General features: G+C 39.2%; 1 protein-coding gene across 2 annotated transcripts in view; it reads left to right on the top strand.

Annotated features, from left to right (window-relative positions):
- Nucleotides 1–415: 415 nt before the first annotated feature.
- SPTLC1 (serine palmitoyltransferase long chain base subunit 1) overlaps nucleotides 416–18084 on the top strand; it is a 73353-nt gene continuing 55684 nt past the window's right edge. The window contains exons 1-3 of one of the 2 annotated variants that reach the window (XM_003420433.4): nucleotides 416–528; nucleotides 3574–3681; nucleotides 6817–6911. In XM_003420433.4, coding sequence (XP_003420481.1) covers nucleotides 472–528; nucleotides 3574–3681; nucleotides 6817–6911 — 260 coding nt within the window. In that variant the 5' untranslated portion in view covers nucleotides 416–471. Of the gene's footprint in view, nucleotides 529–3571; nucleotides 3682–6816; nucleotides 6912–18084 lie in introns of those variants that run through there. The other variant, XM_064291043.1, reaches the window with a different exon arrangement.

Below are 18084 nucleotides of genomic sequence, written 5' to 3'. Positions count from 1 at the left end.
TGATTTAAAATCCTGTGAAGGCTTAGACTATACCTGACACATAGTAAGTGCTATACGAGTGGGCTATTTTTGTGTTTTTTTATGGTAGCACATTCATGGATTAGTTATGTAATTTAAGAGTAAATAATTACCTTAAAAACACTTCCTTCTATTTATTACTAATCTCTCCATCCCGAAGTCCAGCACGCGACCTAGCAACTAATGGATGAGTGGTAAATAAGAGTGGGACGACCCCGCCCGTTCACTCTCACTCTCTCCAACCCTTTTTTTTTTCAAATAGACGCCCTATTAGAGCCCCTGACCTTTTCCTTCCCGCCGAGGCCGCTAGCGGTTCAGTGCGCAAGCGCGAGGAGGCGGTGCCCACCCCTCGGACGTCCCGTCCCCGCAAGCGCGAAGACGTCACTGGGCGGCGCCGCGCACAATTTGACGTTTCCGTAACCCGCCTTACGGAAGGAGCCCCCGCCGGCGACTATGGCGACCGCCACGGAGCAGTGGGTGCTGGTGGAAATGGTACAGGCGCTGTACGAGGTGAGCTGCGCGGCTCGTGCGGCCCACGGCCACACGTGGGTGTGGCGGCTCGTGCGAAAGTGCGGTCTGAGGCCTCGGCAGGGCTGGCTCGGTCACGCCCGGACTCGGCGTGCCTCTCTGGAAGGGCTCCCGGGTGCGCCCAGGCCCAGCGGCGAGTGTACGGGGGAAACGGAAAGGGCCCTTGCCCTCTCTGGGCGCAGGAGAGAGGCTGGTACTCAAAAACTAGAGTGGGACTTGCGGTAAGACGAGATGGTGAAAATTGAGTGGAAAATCCCAGTCTGGGGAGGCCTTAGGGAAATCAGGGTCTTGAAACTGTGTGGTAGTTAATACCGAAACCAAACCAAAGCCGTTGCCGTCGAGTGGATTCCAACTGATAGCGACCCTAAAGGTCAGAGTAGAACTGCCCCATAAGGTTTCCAAGGAGCGCCTGGTGGATTCGAACTGCCGAACTTTTGGTTAGCAGCCATAGCTTTTAACCATTACGCCACCAGGGTTTCCAGTAGTGAATAGTGGGAAGAATTATAATAAATCGGAGTCTTTTGTCGGGGGTGCGGGTTAGAAAAGAAACCGTATTATTTAGGATTTACGGATATGGAATAGTTTGTCCTTCTTCCGCACACGTCCCGTTTTCTATCTTGTGATACAACTGTTTCTGTAGATTTTTAAAGGAAGAGTAGTTAAAACTTTTTTGAAAGGCTCAGTATTTCAGGTGTGTAAGTTAATATGAAATCAAAACGTCCGTCATAGAGAGTGTTCATTCATTTAACATACACTTGCTGAAATTCTGTTTTGTACTAGACAGTGTCTGCCTTTATGTATCTGAACTGTTCATTACAGTAGCCACTAACTACATGTGTCTATTAAACCAAACCCGTTGCCATGGAGTCATTTCCTACTCAAATTGACCCTATAAGACAAAGTGGCACTGCCCCATTGAGTTTCCAAGAAGTGCCTGGTGGGTTCGACCGGCCGACCTTTTGGTTAGCAGCTGTAGTACTTAACCACTATGCCACCGGCGTTTCCTTGTGTCTGTTAGACACTTGAAATGTGGCTAGTGGAACTGAGCAATTGAAGTTTTAATTTTATTTAAAGGTAGATTTAAACAGGCACGTGTGACTGCTGCCAGGATATGGACAACACAGATATAGACTCTAGGGATAGGACAATGAAAAAACATGCAGAAGTCCCTGTGCTTACAGAGCTTACCCTCAGTCAAAGGGAATTTCACTTTTTTGTGACAAGTTTTTTAGAAGTTAATTTGCTGTTTACTGGCAGGGATAATGATGGTGTCCTCTATTGCAAGAATTTTTTCTTGAAAAATGGTTGAGAGAGAAGATAAGGCTCTCTCCTACCTGCCTGTATTGTTAAAGTGATCTCCGACGTTAGGTTAATTATATTGAGTAAGATAAGAGCCACTAAAATCAAATGATTTTTTTTTTTAATTTTCCGTTCATTTTCTGGAATGTTCACTTGCTTTTTGAAGACTGTTTGATGTAGTTTATGATACAATGAAACCAACCAAGAGTGAGACTTCTGAGAAGTCCTCCCGTAGGTAACAGTTCCTGATGAGGAAAAGGAGCAGCATTTGTGGTTTTTAATAATTTACTAAAGAAGTAGTCTCTTAGCCTTCCCTTGGATGATTTCTTTGTTCAGAGTAGTGTTTAGCTAGTGACCGGGCAGATATTTGCCTGCTAGAATCTCAGTTTATGAGAAAACCAAAAGGGTGTTTAGACCAGAGTCCTTAGTCCTAAGTGAATTACATTCAAGGGGAATCAGGCACAAATCATATTAAAGAGCTTTCTGTTCTTGTTCCCAAATTCTGTAGATTTTAAGGAGTCTTATTATGTACCACAGCACAGTATACTCGGAAAAGAATAGCTGTTTGTGTGTGTGCATGCGTGTATGTGACGCGTAGTGTAGTTTTAAGGTTTTTTCTGCATTGACTTGAAAGTTAGCATATGAATTTGTTGGCAGTTTCCTTAAGCCTCCAAATTCTGGATGTTTTTTAAACTATGGTGAATCGTCATCACCTTGTTTCAGTGTAGTGTTTGAATATAATTTGTGCTTAAATTTCTCAAGACGTCTTTAAATGACCTTCCAGTGACAACCCCCTGGAGTAACAAAAACCAAAAACCAAACGCAGTGCCGTTGAGTCGATTTCGACTCATAACAACCCTATAGAACAGAGTAGAACTGCCCCCCAGAGTTTCCAAGAAACGCCTAGCGGATTCAAACTGCCGACCCTTTGGTTAGCAGCTGTAGCACTTAACCAGTACGCCACCAGGAGTAAAGCACCCCCTAACTGACTGGCTGGGGTTTTAGTTGATATGTGGTATCTTCCCGAAGCACTTGCTGTGTCTAGTTGTACAAAACATAAAAATCAGCATGGCTTTCAGCTTGGAAACTTCCACTTGAAAATAAGACCTGAGATGGATATTACGCCTATTGTCATAGAAAACACTACATACTTTTAGAAAACACGGTAGGTAAGAGGTCTGCTATTCCTTTAAAGTCTTTTTTTCTCTGACATGTTCCAAGAGGGATTTAAAGAAGCTTGCTTACTAAGGATACAGAAAGTATAGTAAAATGCCTAAAATTATTTAAGAATTATAGAAACTGGTTTCCAAATAACTCTCTTAACTCATCTAAGAGTAAATTGGATGGTAGAAGGCTTATTAAGCAGTGAAACATTTTGTTACAGTCATTTCCCACCAGTAAAAATTTAAATTACTGGAAAGATCTGGTAGTTGCTTTTGTTTTAGATGCTGGGATTTTGTGTCAGATTTCGTTAAAAAAAATTTTTTTTTTTTAATTCCTGAAAGGTTTTTAAACTGCAGTGTTGGAGGCTTTTCTTACACAGGAGAAATCATCTACCATTAGAAATGGGGAAAGGAATGAGTAGAAATGAAAGGAACTTTGAGAGTAAATTGTGAGAATTAAGAGGTCAAAAGGCGCAGGAGGGAGTATGTGCAGGTGCACTGAGTTTATGTGCAGGTTTTGGAAGTGTTTGTTGCATTTCTTGTTTTGTTTTCGACTCACTTTTAGGCTCCTGCTTATCATCTTATTTTGGAAGGAATTCTAATACTCTGGATAATTAGACTTCTTTTCTCTAAAACTTACAAGTTACAAGAACGATCGGATCTTACAGTCAAGGTAAGAAATCAAGTTTCTCTTTTATTTGATGTATGATTACAGTTGCTATGTCTTTCCAAAAAAGGACTTGTGGTGGCTCAATTATATACCTTAAAATGTTTTTTTATAATGTGAGGAAATTAAGGGGAATGAAGTATGAGGGTAGGCAAAACAAAGTGAAGCCAGGGATAAAGTAAATACCTACCTACGTGAATGCCATATTATGATCCTGTGGTCCTTTGCTAGGGGTAAACAGCCTGAACAACTCCTGGATTTAGAATGCCAGTATGTGAGATTATTTGAGTTGCTTGGGGAAAGCACAGCTGTTGCTTATGCCTGAGGGAAAATTTTCCCCATGGACTTCATAAAGGAGGTTCGGGGTTTGAAAGAATCCTTCCCCAACCCCCAAATTGAGTGTCAATGTGTTCTGTTAGGAAGCAGAAGTGGCTGGAGGAGTCTGTGGAGCCACCTGCCTGGGATCTGTTAGTGTGAGGGGGTGAGAAGCCTTCTGGGAAAGAAGCCTGTCAGCTCACTAGGTTAGAAACGCTTAGCCCTGTCCACCAACTGCCCCAGGTACAGGGAGGAAGGAGCAGTTTGACTACAGTGTGGTGTCTCTGGCTTGGATTGTTTCGTTTTCCAGCCCCCATAGCATTGCGACAGAATCCTTAGGGAGGAAGGGACTGCAAGAGATGTTTTTTGGAACACAAGGCAGCACTGAGTGTGGCACAGAGGTGGAGCACTGGGTTTTCTTTACCTCCTGGAGTATTCACAGGAAATAGTGCAAATGGGACGTAATTACTATAGGTCCTTGGTTCCAGGGCTTCACTGAGTGCGGCCACTGCTGTCCTGATCATTATATTAATCATTAAACAGTAGGGCAGTGTCCCCTTGGGGTCTATGTTAGTAGTAATTATACAGCAAAATGGTTCTTGGGGCAAATAAATTTTGGAAATCTGGGTAAAATAGAGTGAAACAGATTTCTTATTGTACGATTTTCTTGTAGCGTTTAATACTTCATGGACATTCGAGTCTCTGCCTGGAGGAATGCCCTAAACTTGTCCATAAATTCTTCTCTTTTTTTTCTATGATGATGAACACCTTGTGGGATGAACATGCCATGGAACACTCTCAGTAGCATGGCAGTAGGGTTGGGCCGTCCATGCCAGAAATCCTGTCTCTACTTTTCTTTCTTCACATTTAGGAACTCGTAAGTGATTATGTAGTCATAAAACAGAGTCCTAGCCCAGCTTTTTAAGGGGTTGATCATTCCTAATATGCTCAGTTTGAGTTTAAACTTATCATTCCACACCTAGGCACATTTTAAAGGGATGATATCTAAACATAATTTTAGAATAATCTCTGAAAGCAAAACACAGAGCAGGACTGAGTAATCACTGACTCCTTACCCTAAAAGCTGCAGAAGAAAAAAAAAACTTATTGTTTTTAAAGCTTATCTTTGTAGCAGCATAGAAGAAATGCCCTTCTGAATTTTATAGGCCTCTAGAGTCCCTTGAATGTCAGGGGGTTTTGAATTGATTTTAACAGCTGTCTTCATAGTAGCCAGTATTGATGTGCCTCATTGTTTTCCTGGCCTTCTGTGGGCTCCTGGTTTTCTTCATGGAGTTATTGGTAGAAGCAGATGGAAAAATGTATTGGTTGATTTATTCAACAGATATTTTTGAGTGCCTGAGTGGCAGGTGATTACATTCTTGGTCCTGCCCTGGAGGAACCCATCAGGAGAAAAATTGCACTTAAGCATTTCACAGAAATATTGAACTAGAACTCTAAGGAGCAATCATATCTATAAGGTAAAAGTTGCTGTGGCTGTCAAGTTAATTTAGTTGCTTCATCTTACTCTATATATTCAGAGGACATTTTCAAAGTTTTTTCTCTGATTTGTTCAAGAAAGGATAAGAAAAAAAATAGTCAAGATACGTGTAATGCGTAAAGGTAAAGAGTATAAAATGGTGGATGTTTCATGATAAATTTCAAAACAACTAAATCCCATTGCAATAATTATTATAAAAGAGCCTTTTTCCATATTTCAGCTACTTCCAAATCCCTGAAGATGGCTTATAGAAACGGGGCTTTGTGATCTGGCCTAGCCCTTCACCTAACAGTCACTGCTGTAAGAACTTAGGCTGTGATGTATCTGTAGTAGCTGGGAATAGAGGCTGAGCTCACTGACCTGAAGCCAGGCTTCTTACCTTTGTGTTTCGGATTTTCTCTTTTCTTACTATCAGTAGCAGTTACATGTCCTGCTTCCCACACTGAAAACTCCTGAACATAAAAATAATAAAATTTTCTCCAACTTTCAAGTTACCCACAAAACTCTACATGGAAAATAACTCTTTAGCATGTTATAAGAAAGAGGTGAGGGTGTTCATTCATAAAACTCAATATTGATTCTGTTTCCTTTCTAGCCACGACAGCTAGACAGAGCATTTCTAACGCATATTCGTTATGTCTCCATTACTGTAGTCAGTTGAGATATCTGCTGGAGTGGATGCAGAGTGCTCGCTCTGTGCTACATTGTAACTCCTCTTCTACCCTGCTGGATCTGATGCAGAGGGGTGGCTCTGTGCTACATTGTAACTCCTTTTCTACCCTGCTGGATCTGTGCTACATTGTAACTCCTTTTCTACCCTGCTGGATAGTCTGCAGAGGGCTGGCTCTGCTACATTGTAACTCCTTCTACCCTGTTGGATAGGATGCAGAGGGCTGACTCTGTGCTACATTGTAACTCCTCTTCTACCCTGCCGGATCTGATGTAGAGGGCTGGCTCTGTGCTACATTGTAACTCCTCTTCTACCCTGCCGGATCTGATGTAGAGGGCTGGCTCTGTGCTACATTGTAACTCCTCTTCTACCCTGCCGGATCTGATGTAGAGGGCTGGCTCTGTGCTACATTGTAACTCCTCTTCTACCCTGCCGGATCTGATGTAGAGGGCTGGCTCTGTGCTACATTGTAACTCCTCTTCTACCCTGCTGGATGGATGCAGAGGGTTGGCTCTGTGCTACATTGTAACTCCTCTTCTACCCTGCTGGATCCAATGCAGAGGGCTGGCTCTGTGCTACATTGTAACTCCTCTTCTACCCTGCTGGATGGATGCAGAGGGCTGGCTCTGTGCTGCATTGTAATTCTTTTCTCCCATAGGAAAGGGAAGAGTTGATTGAAGAGTGGCAACCAGAACCTCTTGTTCCTCCTATCTCCAAAGACCATCCTGCTCTGAACTACAACATTGTTTCAGGGTAAATCAATTTCGATGCTCAAAGGACTTGTATTTGGTTTTCTGTAGGTATATTTGCCAAAGTATATAGTGGTTCGTACAGTATTTCTTTTTAATTGAAATAAAACATCTAGAAATGTCTGCAGGTCAGAAACTTAACTGCTTTAGTTCCAAATATTAAATTTCCTTTAAGGGAATGGACATTTTTTAAAGTCCACAATTTGGGAATTTTTTTTTTAGCCAATAAAAGGCTGTTTTTTCACTAATTAATGCATGTGTGTAGTAATATTTCAAATGGTCAGAAACACTTAAAATGAAAAGCAACAGCTTTTTTTCCCACCTTATTTGTTCCTGATTTTAGGTTTGTCATAGGTTACCCTCATAAAGCTAGATATTAATAGTGTGCTTAGACTCTTGTTTCTTGAATGGTCTACTATAGGTAACACCCATTGAACCCTACCGTATGAATTTTGGAACTTTTACCTCACTTATGCTGCCTTCCTCCTATTCCCAATGTCTGATCTACTTTGGCTTTCAGTTCTATCGATTATCTTCATTTTACCGGATGTATTACTGTTTAAACTAAGATGTATTTTAAGTATATAGAAAATATCACATGCCCGCCAAACAGAATTAATAGGCATTAGCATTTTGCTATATTAACATCGAATGTATTTTTAAAAAGAACTACATCACAAATATAGCTAAAGGAACTCTTCCTCTTGCCTCTCACACAAGGTAACCACTGTCTTGAACTTGGTGGATGTTTTCCCTTTGCTTTTATTTAAACTTTTAAGCATCTATACCTGTAGCCTCTAAAATCATTACTATATCGTTATTACTGTGGTGCAGGATATTCTAAGTGTATCTATCTGCTACTTCTGATCTGATCTAAGAGAAGCTTCTACAGATGCCTTTAGTCTTATAAAAGTTTTATATGTTAACTGAGTTAGATACCATTCTTAAATCCTTCCCTGTCCCAAAGGTCCTGTTTTCCTGTGGTGGTCAGCTGTGCTAGCATTATTAGTTGGACAGCCCATTCTTTTTTTTTTTTTTTTTTTTTATTGTGCTTTAAGTGAAAGTTTACTAATCAAGTCAGTTTCTCTCACAAAAAAATTATATACACCTTGCTACATACACCTAGTTGCTCTCCCTCCAATGAGACAGCCCGCTTCCTCCCTTCACTCTCTCTTTTCCTGTCCATTTTGCCAGTTTCTAACTGCTTCTACCCTCTCCTCTCCAGGTAGGAGAAGCCAACATAGTCTCAAGTGTCCACCTAATCCAAGAAGCTCACGCCTTACCAGCTTCCCTTTCCATCCCACTCTCCACTCCAATCTCTGTCTGAAAAGTTGGCTTTAGGAATGGTTCCTGTCCTGGGCCAACAGAAGGTCTGGGGCCATGAACACCAGGGTCCTTCTAGTCTCAGTCAGACCATTAAGTCTGGTCTTTTTACGAGAATTTGGGGTCTGCAGCCCATTACTCTCCTGCTCCCTCAGGGGTTCTCTGTTGTGTTCCCTGTCAGGGCACTCATCAGTTGTAGCTGGGCACCATCTAGTTCTTCTGGGCTCAGGCTGAGGTAGTCTCTGGTTTATGTGGGCATTTCTGTCTCTTAGGCTCGTAATTACCTTGTGTCATTGGTGTTCTTCATTCTCCATTGGTCCAGGTGAGTTGAGACCAATTGATGCATCTTAGATGGCCACTTGTTAGTGTTTAAGACCCCAGACACCACATCCAAAGTGGGATGCAGAATGTTTTCTTAATAGATTTTATTATGGCAGTTGACTTAGATGTCCTCTGAAACCATGGTCCGCAAAACCCCACCCCTGCTACGTTGGCCTTTGAAGCATTCAGTTTGTTCAGGAAACTTCTTCGCTTTTGGTTTAGTCCAATTATGCTGACCTTGCCTGAATTGTGTGTTGTCTTTCTCGTCATCTAAAGCAGCTCTTACCTACTAATTAGTGAATACCCCTCTCCCACTGTCCCTCCCTCCCCCCTCTCATAACCATTAAACTTTCTCGAGTTCTTATAATATTGGTCTTATACAATATTTGTCCTTTTGCAACTGACTAATTTCATTCAGCATAGTGCCTTCCAGTTTCCTCCATGTTATGAAGTGTTTCAGAGATTCATCACTGTTCTTTATCGATGTGAAATATTCCATTGTGTGAATGTACCATAATTTATCCATTCATCTGTTGATGGGCACCTTGGTTCCTTCCAGCTTTTTGCTATTGTAAACAGTGCTGCAGTGAACATGGGTGTGCATATATCTGTTGGTGTAAAGGCTCTTATTTCTCTAGGATATATTCCAGGGAGTGAGATTGCTGGATCGTATGGTAGTTCTCTTTCTAGCTTTTTAAGGAAGCGTCAAATCGATTTCCAAAATGGTTGTACTACTTTACATTCTCACCAGCAGAGTGCAAGTGTTCCAGTCTGTCCACAACCTCTCCAACAGTTATCGTTTTTGGATTAAGGCCAGCCTCGTTGGAATGAGGTGGAATCTCATTGTAGTTTTGATTTGCATTTCTCTGATGCCTAATGATCGTGAGCATTTCCTCATGTATCTGTTAGCTATCTGAATGTCTTCTTTAGCGAAGTGTCTGTTCATATCTTCTGCCCATTTTTTAATTGGGTTATTTGTTTTTTTGCAGTATCATGTAGATTTTAGAGATCAGGCGCTGGTCGGAAATGTCATAGCTAAAAGCTTTCTCCCAGTCTGTAGGTAATCTTTTTTACTCTTTTAGTGAATCTTTGGATGAGTGTAGGTGTTTGATTTTTAGGAGCTCCGAGTTATCTGGTTTTTTTTCTGCATTGTTTGTAATGTTTTATATACTGTTTATGCCGTGTATTAGGGCTCCTAACGTCCTTATTTTTTTCTTCCATGATCTTTATAGTTTTAGATTTTATGTTTAGGTCTCTGATCCATTTTGAGCCCATTTTTGTGCATGGTGTGAGGTATGGTCTTGTTTCCTTTTTTTACAGATGGATATCCAGTTAGGTCAGCACCATTTGTTAAAAAGACGGTCTTTTCCCCATTTAACTGATTTTGGGCCTTTGTCAAATATCAGCTGCCCATATCTGGATGGATTTATGTCTGGAATCTCAATTCTGTTCCATTGGCCTATGTATCTGTTGTTGTACCAGTACCAGGCTGTTTTGACTACTATGGCGGCATAATAGGTTCTAAAATCAGGTAGAGTGAGGCCTCCCACTTTGTTCTTCTTTTTCAGTAATGCCTTACTTATCTGAGGCCTCTTTCCCTTCCGTATGAAGTTGGTGATTTGTTTCTCCATCTCATTAAAAAATGTCATTGGAATTTGGATTGGAATCGCATTAAATCTACAGATTGCTTTTTGTACAGTAGATATTTTTATAGTGTTAAGTCTTTCTATCCATGAGCAAGGTATGTTTTTCCACTTATGTAGGTCTCTTGGTTTCTTGCAGAAGAATTTTGTGGTTTTCTTTGTATAGGTCTTTTACATCTCTGGTAAGATTTATTCCTAAGTATTTGATTTTCTTGGGGGCTACTGTAAATGATATTGATTTGGTGATTTCCTCTTGGATGTTCTTTTTGTTGGTATAGAGGAATCCAACTGATTTTTGTGTCTTTATCTTGTGTCCCGATACTCTGCTGAACTCTTCTATTAGTTTCAGTAGTTTTCTGGAGGATTTCTTAGGGTTTTCTGTGTATAAGGTCATGTCATCCACAAATAGAGATACTTTTACTTCTTCCTTGCCAATCTGGATGCCCTTTATTTCTTTATCTAGCCTAATTGCTCTGGCTAGGACCTCCAGCACAATGTTGAGTAAGTGGTGATAAAGGGCATCCTTGTCTGGTTCCAGATCTCAATGGGAATGCTTTCAGGCTCTCTCCATTTAGGATGATGTTGGCTATTGGCTTTGTATAAATACTCTTCATTATGTTGTGGAATTTTCCTTCTATTCCTATTTCGATGAGAGTTTTTATCATGAATGAGCTTTGTCAAATGTCTTTTCTGTATCAGTTGATAAGATCTTGTGATTCCTGTCTTTTGTTTTATTTATATGATGGATTACATTGATTATTTCTACTATTGAACCATCTTTACATACCTAGTATGAATCCCACTTGGTTATGGTGAATTATTTTTTTGATTTCTATTGGCTAGAATTTTGTTGAGGACTTTTGCATCTAAGTTCATGACGGTTATAGGTCTGTAATTTTTTGTGTGTGTGTGGTGTCTTTGCCTGGTTTTGGTATCAGGGATATGCTGGCTTCATAGAATGAGTTTGGTAGTATTCCGTCCTTTTCTATGCTCTGAAATACCTTTAGTAGTAGGTATTTCTCTGAAAGTTCGGTAGAACTCTGCACTGAAGCTGTCCAGACCAGCGCTTTTTTTTGTTGGTAGTTTTTCGATTACCTTTTCAGTCTCTTCTTTTGTTACGGGTATATTTAGTTGTTCTACCTCTGTTTGTGTTAGTTTAGGTAGGTAATGTGTTTCTAGGAATTCATCTGTTTTTATAGGTTTTCAAATTTGTTAGAGTACAATGTTTCATAGTAATCTGATATGATTCTTTTAATTTCAGTTGGGTATGTTGTAATATCACCCATCTCATTTCTTATTTGGGTTATTTACTTCCTCTTTTGTTTTTCTTTTGTCAGTTTGGCCAACGGTTTATCAATTTTGTTGATTTTTTCAAAGAACCAGCTTTTGGTCTTGTTGATTCTTTCAGTTGCTTTTATGTTTCCTATTTCATTTAGTTCTGCTGCAATTATTATTGTTTGTTTTCCTTGGTGCCTGAGGGTTTCTTTTGTTGCTCTCTTTATATTTGTTCAAGTCGTAGGGATAATTATTTTATTTTTGCCCTTTTTGTATACGTACATTTATTGATATAAATTGATCTCTAAGCACGGTTTTCACTGTGTCCCAAAGGTTCTGACAGGAAGAGTTTTCATTCTCATTGGTTTCTGTGAATTTGTTTATTCCATCCTTAATGTCTTCTGTAACCCAGTCGTTTTTTGAGTAGGGTATTGTTCAGTTTCCAAGTGTTTGATTTTTTTTCCCAGCTTTTTCTGTTACTGATTTCCACTTTTATGGCCTTATGGTCAGAAAACATGCTTTGTAATATTTCAGTGTTTTGGATTCTGCTAAGGCTTGCTTTATGACCTAATACATGGTCTATTTTAGAGAATGTTCCATGTGCACTAGAAAAGAAAGTATACTTGGCTGCTGTTCAGTGGACCGTTCTGTATGTGTCTGTGAGATCAAGTTGGTTGATTGTGGCATTTAGATCTTCCATGTCTTTATCGAGCTTCTTTCTGGATGTCCTGTCCTTCACCGAAAGTGGTACATTAAAGTCTCCTACTGTAATTGTGGAGCTGTCTATCTCACTTTTCAATGCTAATAGAGTTTGTTTTATGTATCTTGCAGCCCTGTCATTGGGTACATAAGTATTTAATATGCTAATATCGTCTTGATATTTTGTTCCTTTGATCATTATATAGTGTCCTTCCATATCCTTTATGATGGATTTAACTTTAAAGTCTGTTTTGTCAGAAATTAATATTGCCACTCCTGCTGTTTTTTGATTTTTTTTTGCTTGATATATTTTTTTCCATCCTTTGAGTTTTAGTTTGTTTGTGTCTCTAAGTCTAAAGTGTGTCTCTTGTAGGCAGCATATAGACAGATCTTGTTTTTTAATCCATTCTGCCCCTCTCTTTATTGATGCATTTAGTCCGTTTACATTCAGCATATTTATGGCTAGGTATGAATTTAGTGCCATCATTTTGATGTTTTTTTTTTGTGTGTTGACCAATTCCTTTACCCCACTTATGTGCTGAGTAGATTATATATGTTGTCCTTTCTTCATACTTGTTCTTTATTTTGTTTCTGCTGTCTCTATTTTTTCTTGTATTTTATTTTGATGTGTAGGAGAGTTTGTCTACTTTGTCATTACCTTATTATTTATTTATTTATTTGTTTTTCTAAATTTGAACCTAACTTTTATTTCTTTGTATCGCCTTGTCTTCCTCTCCATATGGAAGATCTGTTACTTCTATTTTTTAGTCCCTCTTTATTGTTTTAATGTTGTTTTCTTTTACATGATAACATTGCTGTTTACTTGTTTTGAGTATTTTTTTGTCTTGATTTATTTTTGTGATTTCCCTGTCCGGGTTGACTCCTGATTGCTCTTCCCAGTGTTGTAGTCTTGGGTTGATACATGATATTATTGATTTTCTAACCAAAGAATTCCCTTCAGTATTTCTTGTAATTTTGGTTTGGTTTTTACGAATTCCCTAAACTTCTGTTTATCTGAAAATGTCCTAATTTTACCTTCATATTTGAGAGACAGTTTTGCTGGATATATGATTCTTGGCTGGCAGTTTTTTTCCTTCAGTTTTTTATATAAGTCATCCCATTGAACAGAAATCATGCCTTCTTACCTGCATGATTTCTGTTGAGTAGTCCGAGTTTATTCTTATTGACTCTCCTTTGTAGGTGACTTTTTATTTATCCCTAGGTGCTCTTAAAATTCTCTTTTGTTTTGGCAAGTGTGATTATAATATGTCTTGGTGACTTTCTTTTAAAATGTACCTCATTAGCATCTTGGATAGATATCTTCTCATTTTTCATGATATCAGGTGAGTTTTCTGCCAAGAAATCTTCAGCAGTTCTCTCTGTATTTTCTGTTATCCCTCCCCGTTCTAGTACTCCAATCACTCGTACGTTATTTCTCTTGATAGAATCCCAGATGATCCTTAAGATTTCTTCATTTTTTAAAATTCTTTTATCTGATTTTTTTTCAAATATATTGGTGCCAAATGCTTTATCTTCAAGTTCAGAAATTCTGCCTTCCACTTGCTCAGTTCTTGTCCTCTGACTTTCTATTGAGTTGTCTACTTCTGTAATTTTATTGTTCATCTTCCGAATTTGATTGCTGTCTGTCTATGGATTTTTCCAACTTATTAAATTTTGCATTGTGTTCCTGAATAATGTTTCTAATTTCTTCAGTTGCTTTATCTGTGTTCCTTGGCTTGTTCTGTGTTTTGCTTCATTTCCTTTCTGATGTCTTAAAGGGTTCTGTATATTAATCTTTTGTATTCTGGCTTTGGCAATTCCAGGAATGCACTTTCATCTAGAAGATCCCTGGATTCTTTGTTTTGAGAGCCTGTTGAGGTGATCATGGCTTGTTTCTTTATGTGACTTGATATTGACTGTTGTCTCCGAACCATCTATGAGTATTGTATTAGTTTATGCTTGCTTACTGTGTCATAGCTTCTTGCTTTGTTTTGTTTTGATATACCCAGATGGGTTGCTTGAGTGAGCTGGCTTGATTATTTTCGCCTTTGAAGCTCTGACATCTTGTCCCCAGCTGGCTAGAGGTGTTATCAGGTATATCAGTCTAGGAGTCCATTCAGTTTTCTTGTATGAATTCAGCTCAGGTTTCCAGGTAGCTGATCATCAAGTGTGTGGTACAGGCTCTGTCCTACAGTCTTAGAGAGGCAGGGGTGATTGGTGTAGGTACTGGTATCAGGTAGCAGCAGGGGGTCACGCTCTGACAAGGCAAGGGGCTGAGAATCATCCCCCACGTGTCTCTGGGGAATGCATGGACAGCCCATTCTTTACCTGCTGATTAGAAAATTGCCTTCTATTGTATACCAGGCTCTGTTATCAAGGGTCTGTTTTGGTTTTTATTTCTTCTCTCTTGGTGTGTTTGTCCTTCCCTGTGTCAGAACATTATTCATGTAAACACTGTAGTTCTATAAAAATCCTTGACTAGAATGATTGCTCCTACTGTCTGTGGTTCAAAATTGTCTAGGCCATTCTTTATTCTTCACTATGAGTTTAGGTTTAGCTGATCAAATTTGACCCAGAAAAATGGATTTGGCTTTTTAATTAGAAAGGCAATGAGTGTATGGGTTAATTTGAGAGAATTGGTGTCTTGCTGATACTCACCACTCACACACATAGTATATCACTCATATACTTGAGTACTGTAAAACTGTATAATATTCTCCATAAAAGTTTCACATATCTTGGTTTTTTTTACTTTATTTTGGAATATTTGTACATTCACATGCAGTCATAAGAATAATGCAGAGCAATCCCGTCTACCCTTCATCCAGTTACCTCCTGTGGTGATGTCATGTAATTGAAGCGCAATATTGCCGCCAGGAAATTGACAGTGACTGTGTATCTTTCAATAGATCCATTTCTAGGTACCTCACAGTTTTTGTCTCTGTTATGAGGAATTTTTTTATTCCTTTTCCTCGTCTTACTGCACTGCATACAGTGACTCCCGTACAGTGTTGAACAGGAGGGGCAATAATGGCCTCCTAGTCCTGTCTCTGATGGTTTTTAAGAGAGAGCCATTACTCAGTTATGGGTATTCCTTTCTCTTCCTACTTCGCTAAGGGATCTTTTTTGTTTGTTTTATAAGTTAGGATATTTTATCAAATGCTGTTTTTGCCTCTACTGAGATGATCATACAGCATTTCTCCTCTGCTCAGTTACTGGACTAAAGTACACTGATAGATCCTTTTAAATACTTACGAATGTGCATAACTTGAAATTTTTATGACAGAAAACTGCAATCCACCTTGCCATTCCTCATCACCCCACTCTCTAGAAATAATTGCTTTCTATTATTTCTGTAGCTTTTTTCTGGTATTTACTTTTTTTAAGGAACTTGCTTATGCTCTTATTTCTTGAGTTTTTTTTTTTTTTTTTATCCATGAATTGTAGGAGTCAAGGGCTGGGTGTCTAAAAACACACTAATACTTGGTTTGTCCAGTCCCCAGTAGCCTCTATGGTGCCTTTGAGTGAATTTGGAAAAGGTGCCTTCCTCCAGAAAAAGCGACAACCTGATAAGGCACTTGAGCTGTGGTGCAGTTCCCTCTGCACCCTCAGCAGGACGCCCGGGTAACTGGCTGCTTAGCTACATGCAAGGACCTTGTTCCTCGCTTCTTCCCAAGAGAGTTCAGTTCTAACATAATGTGCCTTAAATATACATTATTTAATGTTTACTTGTTTGTGCCAACATTAATATTATTCATGAAGTCAGCCAATGCTGTGTGATTACATTTCCTTTCTTGTACTTTTTTCTTTGTTACATATAATTTTATTTATTTATTGTTGTTCAGGATGTTACTGTTATTGTTAGGTGCTGTCAAGTCAGTTCCAACTCTTAGCGACCCTGTGTACAACAGAACAAAACACTGGCTGGTCCTGCGCCATCTTCACAATCGTTGTTATGCTTCAGCCCATTGTTGCAGCCACCGTGTCAATCTGTCTCATTGAGGGTCTTCCTCTTTTTCGCTGACCCTGTACTTTAACAAGCACGATGTCCTTCTCCATGGACTGACTCATCCATCCTGACAGCATGTCCAAAGTATGTGTGAGAAAGTCTCGTCATTCTTCTAAGGAGCGTTTAGGCTATATTTCTTCCAAGACACATTTGTTCATTTTTCTGGCAGTCCTTAGCGTATTCACTATTCTTCAACACTGTAGTTCAAATGCATCAATTATTTTTTTGTCTTTCTTTTTCATTGTCCAGCTTTCACAGGTACATGAGGCAATTGAAAAGACCATGGCTTCGGTCAGGTACATCTTAGTCATCAAAATGATTTCTTTGCTTTTTAGAACTTTAAAGAAGCCTTTTGCAGCAGATTTAACCAATGCAATACATGGTTTGATTTCTTGAACTGCTACTTCCATGGGCATCGATTGTTGATCTGACAAGATTGAAATCCTTGACAACTTCAAGGAATGACGTGGGGTCAAAATCAGTTAGAATCGACTCAGCAGCAACTAACAACAATTCTGTGTTATCTGAGGGATTATAATTAGGGGAAGATGTGTTATAGATGGTATTTCTATAATCTTATTTTCTTTTCTAAAAACTATGGTTTTACTTTTTTCATTTCTTTTTCTTGCTTTCTGTGTAACTTGGTCTTTGTTTTTCTTAATTGTTTACATCATTCTTCCCTCTCCCTTAATGTTTAATGTATTTTCAGTCAAAATTTAATCTCTCTCTCCTTATTGAGCAATATAGGCTTACTAGACTACTCCCACACCTCACTTAACAACGTGGTTAGGTTCCCAAGACAAGGTCATTGCGTGAAAATTGGCATTATGTGAAAGAGGGATGACCATATCAGTCACAAAATGGAAGATGACTACATCATTACATAACTGCCAAATTACGTCACCACATAACTGCCAACCCACTAAGAATCATGGCTTAGCCAAGTTGACACATACCTTAACCATCACGGCCAGCATTACTCTCACCTCATACCTTGGCGTTCTTTACTGCCAGACGTATGTCGTTAATGCGTGAAATAGTCTCATGGTAGATTTTTAACTGTTGTCATAAATACAAAATGTTGAATAATGAGATTGTTGGTGAGAAGTAGGTGTAGTTCTACTCCACTCATTTCTCACCCTCACACCTCTGCCGTCCTTTATGATGATGTTGTATGGTATTTAGGTCCTGCATGTTTTACATCCCTTAGGATCGTTGTTTTTGAGAATCACCACTTCCTTACTTTCACATATCTAACAGTTTCTTTGCTGACCTTTGGGTATTTATCCAACCCTGGTGGTTTAGTGCTTGGGAGTTACAGCTGCTAACCAAAAGGTTGACAGTTTGAATCCACCAGGTGCTCCTTGGAAACCCTAAGGGGCAGTTCTCTGTCCTGTAGGGTCACTTTGAGTTGGAATCGACTTGACAGCAACGGGTTTGGTTTTTTGTTTATCCAGATGACAACTTTGGAGTTAAAATTCCTTTTTTTCTAAACTATATTCTCTATTATACCTTTCAGTGGGGATTTGTTAAGAGTAATCAATCTCTTAGTTTATCTCCTTGAGTGACAGGTAGTTGATAATGGCTTCTAGGTGGAGAGTCACTGTTAAAGAGCATTCTGGCATTAACTTTAGAAATTGGGATCATATCCCACTTACTCTTCCAGTGGTTTCCTATAAAAACAAAAACAAAAAAAAAATTTTTTTTTTTTTTAAATTATAAAACCACTGAGCTATGTAAGATCTTGTTTTGTTCTCCCTATTTACGCTTTGGGTCTTAATCTTTTTATCTTTCCTTCCTGAGTATCTTATTCCAGATTTTTTCTGAGGTACTTTATTTAGCTACTGTTTTCTCAAGCAAGTTTTAAAACCAAAGCAAGTATTTGCTACATACCCACTGGAATTCTA

The sequence above is a fragment of the Loxodonta africana genome, chromosome 9 (genome assembly GCF_030014295.1).
Source record: "Loxodonta africana isolate mLoxAfr1 chromosome 9, mLoxAfr1.hap2, whole genome shotgun sequence".
In the NCBI taxonomy this organism is placed as follows: domain Eukaryota; kingdom Metazoa; phylum Chordata; class Mammalia; order Proboscidea; family Elephantidae; genus Loxodonta; species Loxodonta africana.
This window is presented reverse-complemented; position numbering and strand designations above follow the sequence as displayed.